Here is a 10218-nt window from a genome sequence, read left to right on the forward strand (position 1 = left end):
AAAAAAAAAAAAAAAAAAAAACTAGCCAGGCACTGCAGAGCCAAGACATTTACAGTAAGAATCAGCTGCGAGTTTCAGTTTTACGTTTCTCAGACCCCTAAGTAGAGTTGCCGGATAAAATATACATCACCCAGTTCAAGCTGAATTTCAGATAAACAGGATGTAATTTTTAACATAAATATGCCCTGTACATATTTTAAAAATTGTTTATCTGACATTCAAATGTAACTGGGCATACTGTGTTTTTATAACATATGGGTTTAGTTGCTAAATAAATCATAGGTACTTTGCTAAATTTGGCAAGCCCATCTCTAAGGAGCTGGAGGAACTTCATTGCTATGAGCTTCCTCTGACACTGGTGGAGCAAGAAAGCAACAGAAAGGACATTAAGACAGAAGTCTGTTTTAGGCTGGGTATGGTGGCTCAAGCCTATAATCCCAGCACTTTGGGAGGCCAAGGCGCGAGGACTGCCTGATCCCAGGGGTTCGAGACCAGCCTGGGCAACTTGGCGAGACTTCATCTCTATAATGAAACAAAAAAATTAGCCGGGCATGGTAGTACACACCTGTAGCTCCAGCCACTTGGAAGGCTGAGGCGAAAGGATCACTTGAGTCCAGCTGGTCAAGGTTGCAGTGGCTGTGAGTGTGCTACTACACTCCAGCCTGGGCAACAGAGTGAGACTCCAACTCAAAAAAAAAAAAAGAAGTCTGTTTTATCTATGACGACTTCAAGATTAACCCAATTTTATTTGACACATAAGCTAGGGCAAAAACACTGAATCATTTTACTCAATCTTCTGATAAGCTTTCAAAAATTAAATACAGTGTCTTCTTGCAAGATAGCAAGCAGTTGAATTATAGGCTGGTATTTATAAGCAGACAAGAAATGCAAATACACAAAGATTTTAAATCTTTAAAGATGTGGAAGTCTCTGTAAGATTATAATTCACAAGATTCTGCTCATGGAATGTTGGTTATCTTTATTCTTTCAACTGGGTCATGAAAAGTGCTAGGAGCAGTGTTGAATTTATCTCCTTTACCTGCCATTTTTTATAACATACTGGTCTAAGGTAGGGCAGAAGTTACAGGTCACTAATTACTATGGTGTGAATGTTTATGTGTTTCCCCCCTCCAAGAAAAACCAAATTCATATGCTGAAATTATAACTTCCATAGTGAAAGTACTAAGAGGTGAGGCCTTTCGGAGGTGATTAGGTCATGGAGGTAGAGCCCTCGTGAATAGGATTAATGCCTTATGAAAGAGTGGTTTTTTGGTGGGTTTTTTTGAGTTGGAGTCTCACTCTGTCACCCAGGCTGGAGTGCAGTGGCCACTGCTGGCCACTGCAGCCTTGACCTGCTGGGCTGCGGCGATCCTTCTGCCTCAGTCTTCCAAGTAGCTGGAACTACAGGCGCACACTACCACATCCAGCTAAAGTTTTTTGATTTATTGTAGAGATGAGGTCTTGCCAAGTTGCCCAGGCGGGTCTCGAACCCGCGGGCTCAGGAAATTCACTCACCTCGGCCTCCCAAGGCGCAGGATTACAGGCTGAGCCACTGAGCCCGGTTATGAAAGAGTCTTGATAGAGACTCCTGGCCCCTTCCAACATTTGAGGTTAGAGTGAGAAGGTTCCATCTAGGAACCAGAAAAAAGGCTCTCACCAGATACTGAACCTGCCAGTGCCTTGATCTTGGCCTTCCCAGCTTCCAGAACTGTAATAAATAAAATTCTGGTTTTATAAGCCACCCAGGCTACAGCATTTGTTACAGCGGCTTAAATGGACTAAGATACCAAGCTACTAAGACACCCTGTAGTACCAGCTACTCAGGGTGCTTAGGAGCTCTTCAGCCTAGGAGGTCAAGGCTGTAGAGAGCCGTGATTGTGCCACTGCAGCCCAGCCTGGGCAACAGAGTGGGAGTCTGAACCCCCCTCAAAAAGAAGACACCAAGCTACAAGAAACACTGGAAGCACCTAATAGTGAAAGAAGGAAGCAGTGAGAAGAAAGAAAAACAAACAGAATACAGTGTCTGCAACAACTGCCAGGGAAGCTGCGTTCCCACGGCACCCTCCTCCACCCAGGGAAATGAGCTCCTAATCCTCAGCCTGGGGCATTCTTGAACTAGTCATTCACTCACCCATTCCTCAAATACTTAATGAACACCTATACGTACTAGGTCCTGTTTTCGGTACTTGGGATACATCAGTGAACAAAGCAGACAAAATTCATAATTTTATGGAGCTTATATCCTTAGAGCTCAGAATTCTTATTTGTATTTCCTACTGAAATTTTTTTAAACAGTTTTCTTTGACCTTTGTCGCCTTCCACTATTTTTCTTCTCTGTTTTCCTTTCATTTTATTCAGCTAATTGTGTGGAAGAACGGAAGTAGGATTTTCACTGATTTCTGTTAATATTTCTCACAACTGTCAAAGTTTTATTACATTTGGAGGACACTAAGATCCAAATTAAACTTAAGTCTAAAATGTAAATTAAAACCTAAATTCTTGGCCAGGCACAGTGGCTCAAGTCTGTAAACCCAGCACTTTGGGAAGCCGAGGTGAGAGGATTGCTTGAGCCCAGGGGTTTGAGAACAGTCTGGGCAACTTGGTGAGACCTTGTCTCTACAATTAAAAAGAAAAAATTGCCAGGCATGGTAATATGTGGTAGTTCCGGCTACTTGGAAGGCTGAGGTGGAAGGATTGCCTGAGCCCAGTAGGTCAAGGCTGCAGTGCCCGTGGCTTGCCATGGCACTCCACCTGGGCGACAGGGTGAGACACCAACTCAAAAAAAAAAAAACCTAAATTCTTAAGGATGAACTCATAGAAGCTTTATGTATGGCATTCAGGGAAAAACAGAAGGAAAGAAGGAGGAGGAGGAAGGGAAGGGAGGAGAAGGCGAGGAAAAGAAGGGCTGTGTATGACTTACCGATTCTGTAAATAAGAACCTTGCTGCCAGTGGGATCCCTGGATCTCAGGACTCCATGGTAGCCAGCCTTCAGAAGGCCAAGAATACTTCTGGGGTGTAGATCTGCACTTATTTCTGGACATTCTGCTCTCCACTTATAATAATTTTTTAGTAACTGAAAAATAAAAGTAAAATTGTCTGCAACTAGCATCCATGGCAAGCACTTTGTAAAATGAGTAGGAAAGCCTTGGCATTGTGTATCAACTTTGCCAAGCAGTATGCTAAGATTTTAATTTAGGGTACTGTTTTAGCTCTGGAAACCAGACGTTTCCTTCATCAAGGATCTGAGGTAATAGAAGTTAGTAATTTTCATTTGGACCCATGGTCCATGGTTTCCTGGTAAATGCATGCCATTCTTCCCATCGAGAGGCGAAGTCTATTGGATTCCCTTCCCTTGAATCTAGGCTGGCCTTTACACCTTGCTTTGACCAATAGATTGTGGTAGAAGGCACACTGGGCCAAGCTTTAAGACCCCTCGCACCTTTTGAGCTTGCTTTTTGGTATCCAGACACTATACAAGATTACTGAACGCTAGTAATGCGTGTGGACAGAGGCCTTGGGAGTTGAGAGAACGTCCTGGGTAGTCTGACCTCAGCCAAGTTCCCATCTGATGCCATATGGAACAGAGACTAACCATCCCCATTGAGTCCTGCCCAAACAAACACATAAATCATTGTGTTTTAAGCAACTAAGTCTTGGAGTGATTTGTTTCTCAGCAAGAGATAACTGAAACACTACCTTTAGTCTTTTTTGAAATAAGGGAGGAAAGAAACCAATCAAATGAATTAGGAATGTCCAAGGAGCGTAAAACTGGATATTAGACCTTGGCAAAATATGGCTCAAAGGAATTCCACTTTCTTCTTTTCCAAAAGAACCACCAGAATTGGTTAATCAACATATACAAATAATACAAACACTGCCAGCATATTGTGGAAAACACTAAAGCAAATGGTGCATATAAAAGTTACTGTATCTGGCAGGTGCAGTGGCTCAAGCCTGTAATCCCAACACTTTGGGATTCCAAGGAGAAAGGATTACCTGAGCCCAGGGGTTCAAAACCAGCCTGGGCAACTTGGCGAGACCTCGTCTCTACAATAAATAAAAAACCATTAGCTGGGCGTGGTAGCACATATCTGTAGTTCCAGCTACTTGGAAGCAGGCGGAAGGATCGCCTGAGCCCAGCAAGTCAAGGCTGCAGTGGCCATGAGTGTGCCACTGCACTCCAGCCTGGGCGACAGAGTGAGACTCCAACTTTTAAAAAAAAGTTATTCTATTTTAATTTTCCTCTTTATGGCTTTCAGCATTCCCAATTTTTCAAAAATGAAAATATATTTGTTCTGAATTTGAAGAGATCTATTAGCAAAATGAGCCCATAATTCAAAGATAAGGTTAGATTTTATATTTGAGAGTCACTGTAATAAGCATGGAAACTGTATCCACAAAAATAGCAAAGATTTGGAGGCAAAAGTATAAGCAACAAAAATTACAAGCGGTAGGTGAAATTCTGAGCCTTGGAAACCATCAGTGACTGGAAATGGTTGAGGGAAGAGAGAAATTGGGTGAACCATAAGAGAACCAGCACTATGGTGAACAGAAGGGAAGACAGTGTCATCTGCATTGTCCTGCTCCCCAATCCCTCTCGACCTTTCTCTGATTGTGTCACCCTCTCTTTGTCTCTCTCCTTCTCTTTCATTTCTGCATTAATAAACCTTTCTTCTAAAAAGAGAGAATGTTGCTAAGAATTAAACGCAAGACAGAGGTAAGAAAGAAGAAAAGTCAGTCAATTTGCCAACAAAGAAATAATTGGTGACCTAAATAGCAGTTTCCAAAAGCAGTGAGAACAACAAACACATTGTGGATTCTGACACATTCATTCTATTCCATGAGATGAATTTCTCTTCCCCCTCCTGTCATGGGGGCACCAGAATAATTGTTAACAGCATTTTACACATTTATTATTTTTCTAGAGTTTCCTCAGACATTAAAAAAAAATTTCATTCTGATTCAAGTGAAATGCTGGAAACAGCACATTAGTGGCTATATAAAAATAATGGGGTTTTTTTCCTATGGAATGAGAAAAGAAAAGATCTTTTGGGTCATAGAGGCAGGGTGCTTAGCTGATTCCTCTCTGCAGAGTACTGCACACCCAGGAAATAAGAGGTGTGGTGAATGAAAGCATAAATTAATGCCTGAGAAAACCGGCTGGATCCATACACTTGAGAAAATGACCTCTGTAGAGATGCACAAATCATTCTCATGCCTCTGACACTTAACTTTTGCAAATTGAAAGATTTAAACCTGAACCTTTGATCATTACTTTTCCATTGATAAATAAATGCACAGTCTAGGGGCATAAATACATAATAAACTGCTACTGTGCAATTCTCAAGCAAATCATCTGATGTTCACATCAAAAAATTGGCTAAAATGAATAGTCATTATTGAAAGGCACCTATTTTGTACAAAAATTAGAAATAGGCCATTGCCTTGCTAAGCTATGGTGTGGCCATGTGCTCTCTGAGCTATGCCAGGCCATGTTTCCCGGCTTTGGTCCCCTCCCCTACCTTGGGGGGTGAATCTCCTCTTTCTCTCTCTCTCAAATTCACTTTCTAAATACACTATATTTTCTCATCTAAAAAAATTGGAAGTAAATAAATAAATGTTATGGTTTAATTCTGCTTTATAACAGAGTAAGTTTCTTCCTACACTTTTCATGTACTTTCAAACAAAGTAACAACCACCATATTTGTGGCACTTCCATAGGGTTTAATGGCTTCATTTCAATTCCTCCTTACATAGGTAACTATTGTTATGGCATTATATGGATAAGAAAAGCTTTGATCATACTCAGTGATCTATCACAGAAACAAAGAACAGAGTACCATATGTTCTCACTCACAGGCGAAACTTGAACAATTATCATAATACTATAAGAAAGGGAAACTGCCCGGGGAGGGAGGGACACACCTCATCAACAAGGATACCTGCATAATGAATATTTGTATATCTAACTCTGAGTTGTACCCCACATCTTTAAAATAAAACTAAAAAATAAAACCTTGAGAAATTACACATTTGTTCAAGGGCAGTAACTATCAGAAGCCCAGTGAAAACTGAAATTGACGTGTGATATGATACATTTTACAAAAGAAGCTTTAGGTGGAGAGAAATTAGCAGGGAATATGAAATTTTGCAAGTTTTGGGGAAAACTATAAAGATAATTAAGGGATAAAAAAGTATATGGAAAAAATATAAGGAACTGAACTATTGTGAAAGACAGGAATTCATAAGAATATGGAGATCAAACAGAGAAGCTAATAGTGGATTGTTTTATAGTTTCGTTGTTTTAACTTGAAGGGGCAAATGCAGGGCACTTGAGAGCACAGACTCCTCCTCAGCTCCACCCCAGTTGGAATCCCTGCTCTACCATTTGATAGCTACATGATTTCAGACTAGTTACTTACTCTTTATAGCTCAGCTTCTTCTAAAATGAGAAAATAATAAGCTAATCCATTAAAACACTACATACCAAAGTACTTGGCATTCCATAAGCATATTACCTATTAGAATTATAAAACTGTATTCATTCACTATAACTTTAAATACAAAAATTAGAGTGATGAGAGGTTTCATTGTAACTGAGGTACTTAATCGAGCTTTCTTCATACAAAAACTGCAGGTCTTTTACATTGTGACCAAGGGCGTTTGAACTGAGTTGAATTAACTGCCATTGTAGGCCAAAATGAAAATTTTTAGATTTTCTGGATACCGATTTCACTCCTAACATCAAAACAGTTTTGCACTCTTACCCTTTCCCTTTCCTTTCCAGTTGGCAGAAGAGTAAGGCAAAGAGTTCACAGACAGAAACTTGATTTCTACCCAGAGGCTTTAGACACTGTCCTGCTAGCCAATTCCTCAAGGGCATGATGCAATGAAAACAACTCAGTAAAACAAGGAGTACACAAAATAGACATATATCACAGAGGCTGTGGGTAAATGTTATTTATTTTTCTATTTAGACCTCACTTTTTAAAAAACAGCAAAAATGAAATCAGAAAGCGATACACTTATTTTTGTTGGTTCTCTCTCTATATAAAACATGTCTAATGCCTCATTTAAACTCCACTCTTCATAAAACCTGAGATCGTGTCTTCATATTCAGTAGCTGCTGAGAGCATATTAGTTTATTACTAATGACGTTGGGGCACTTACGTAGCCATCTGACATTCTAAAATAAATAAAGCTGGATTCTGATTTCACTCCTAACATCAAAATAAATCAATGACCAATAGATCAATGACACCAAAATTAAAAAAGAGAAGCCATAGATAGTGTATTACTAGAAAAAGTTTTGGATAAAATAGCTTATAAAGCAATCAAAGAACAACCAAATCAATACTTTTAAATTCTGCACAAGAAAAGGTATAAATAATGTCAAAAGACAGACAACAAACCAGGACAAAGTCTTATTTCCCTTTACATATGAAGAAATTTTATAAATCAATAAAACAAAAAAAGAACAAATGGCAAAAGCAGGCCATTTCCATTTCACTGGGAAATAATTTTAGAATTTTAGATAGATAAACGATAATCTCACTTGAAATTAAATAAATGCATACTATGATAACATTTGAAATGAAAAATTATTTCTTGTCTAGCGGTTTATGCTCATATTGTATTTGATAATACAATATGGGGAGTAATATGGAGAAAAGGCACCATTATATAATATCAGAGTAATAAATTGAGTGCAGACTCTTTGGAAGACACTTTGTCATATTCCTCAACACTAAAAAATATACATCTCACTTCATTCAGCAATTTTGCAGCAACACTAAAAAATATACATCTCACTTCATTCAGCAATTTATCCTGCAAGGATATATACTTAGATGCACAAAATACAAAGACATACCAGAATATTCAGTTGGTGACGGAAGAAATCACAGCCACCTTGTTTACAGCATCATGTGTACCACCAGACAAACTGTAGAGGTCCAAAAGATAATCACTAGCCGGGCATGGTGGCTCATGCCTGTAATCCCAGCACTTTGGGAGGCTGAGGCAGGAGAATCACTTGAGCCCAGGAGTTCGAGAGGCAACCTAGTCCTCGTCCCTACTAAAAACTTTAAAAATGAGTTGGGCATGGTGGCATGCAGCTGTAGTCCAAGCTACTTGGGAGACTGAGGCAGGAGGATCACTTGAGTCCAGAAGGAGGAGGCTGTGGTGAGCCAGGGTAGTGCCATTGTACTCCAGCCTAGGTGACAAAGTGAGACTCCGTCTCCAAAAAAAACCGAAATCACTGAATGAAAGAAAGAACAACAGGCATGGCAGCACAGGCAGTGACTGGCAACGTGCTTTATGTCCAATAATAGAGAACTAGTTGGATAAGCTTTAATGGGTAAAGCAATTAATTAAATATAATCATCTTATAATTAAGTTATGGATTTTATTTATAATACATCCATCCAGTAGAATAAGAGCAGCTCAAAAGAGTGAGATATGTTTATTTGGGATGATCCCCATGCTAAGACAAGTAAGAAAGGCAAAATGGAAACACACACACACACACACACACACACACACACACACACGCACGCACACATACTCCTGTGGGCATGGACTGTGTCTGAAAAGATAGACATGGAATGGGTAACAGCAACCTGACTGGTAAACTAAGCTTTGGGATAGGGAACTTTTTTTTCCTTTAGGAAATTGCAATGAAAACAACTCAGTAAAACAATACAGAAAACAGTTATATATCACAGTGGCTTTCAGAAACTTCCTTTGCACTTTTTTACTCTTTTGTGTTACCCAGGTTACTTTTTAGTGGACTTTTTACTTTTTCAAGAAAAATTCAAGACAATCCCCCAAAATCTCCCCTTGACACACTTTGGAATTCCGTACGATAATACCTCCCCCGCCACTCAAGTTGCCACATGGCATTGAGCAAGCCACTTGGAGAAAGGGCTAAGTCCCGCTCCGTTGCCGAGTTGCTTACTGCGAACCAGGCACTGTGCTGGGCACGGTTTGTTCTGTTAAACTGGTTAATATTCAATCCTCCCAACCAGTCAGTGAGGAAGATGTTCTCTCCGTTATTTAACAGATAAGGACGCTGAACCCGAAGTGACAGAACTCAAGGTCGCAACCCTCTTTCTGACGCTTGCCTTTCCACCACCCCTTCTCCCTCCCGTCTGTAAAAGACCTGGAAGCACCAAAGAACCACGCGTTCTTTCCCCACCGCCCTCCCCGGGTCGTCCCATTCCCGACTCCAAACATACGGGGCTGCTTGACTGTCTTGGCACTAAGGATGTCTACCAGTCATCCTACGTGGCCAGGGCATGGGCTTCGGCCCTGTAGCCGTTCCCTTTTCCCAGCCACCGCTCACACGTGGTGGCAAGTCCGCGCTTGCAACTTCCCGGCTGCCACTTGGCACCTTATCACAGGCTTTCCCCTGGGAGAGGACGGCACTTCCCCCAAGCCTGATGGGTTCAGGAGACTCATCGAGGGCGAGGCTTCCACTGCTTGAGATCAAAGGGACCATCCCCCCGCCGGCCCGAAACCTAGGTTTCTCCTTCCCCTGGCCCCAGAAAAACTGGAAGGTCCGGCGCGGGATTCTCAGAGCTCCAGCAGCCGCGGCGCGCGCGCGCCAAGAGCGAGTTCCCACCAGGACGCCCCCCACCCCCCGGGCTTCCGAGGGCGGCGTCCTGCGGGTTCTCTCTCTCCATAAAATACGTCTAATGCCTCACTTAAGCTCCACTGTTCATAAAACCTGAGATCGTGTCTTCCTCTTCAGTAGCTGCTGAGAACATGTTAGTCTATTACGCATGATGCTGGCGCTCGCGTAGCCATCTGACATTCTTTTTTTGTTGTTGAGTTGGAGTCTCACTCGGTGGCCCAGACTGGAGTGCAGTGGCCGCTCCCGGCCCCCGCAGCCTCCACCGGCTGGGCTCCGGCGATCCTTCCGCCTCAGCCTTCCAAGGAGCTGGAACTACAGGCGCGCCCTACCACGGCCCGGCTGATTTTTGATTTACTGTAGCGATGAGGTCTCCCCAAGTTGCCCAGGCGGGTCTCGAACGCCTTCTGACATGCTAAACCACATAAAGCTGGATTCCGATGTCCCTCCCAACATCAAAAACGAATCAACGACCCGCAGATCGACGGCTCCACATTTTTCTTTTTTGAGTCGGAGTCTCACCCGGTGGCCCAGACTGGAGTGCAGCGGCCGCTCCCGGCCCCCGCGGCCTCGACCTGCCGGG

At 42.0% G+C, this 10218-nt stretch overlaps 1 protein-coding gene across 1 annotated transcript in view; it reads right to left on the bottom strand.

The window, feature by feature from the left end:
* Window positions 1-10218, bottom strand: part of TTPA (alpha tocopherol transfer protein) — a 27984-nt gene that overhangs the window by 17476 nt on the left and 290 nt on the right. The window contains exons 2-3 of the mRNA XM_021718092.1: window positions 9348-9677; window positions 2921-3122 (exon numbers count right to left, since the gene is read on the bottom strand). Of these exons, the coding sequence (XP_021573767.1) occupies window positions 2921-3122; window positions 9348-9677 (532 nt within the window). The remainder of the gene's footprint in view (window positions 1-2920; window positions 3123-9347; window positions 9678-10218) is intronic.

This window comes from Carlito syrichta, unplaced genomic scaffold (assembly GCF_000164805.1).
Source record: "Carlito syrichta isolate Samal-C Ts95f unplaced genomic scaffold, Tarsius_syrichta-2.0.1 Scaffold311817, whole genome shotgun sequence".
Classification (NCBI taxonomy): Eukaryota; Metazoa; Chordata; class Mammalia; order Primates; family Tarsiidae; genus Carlito; species Carlito syrichta.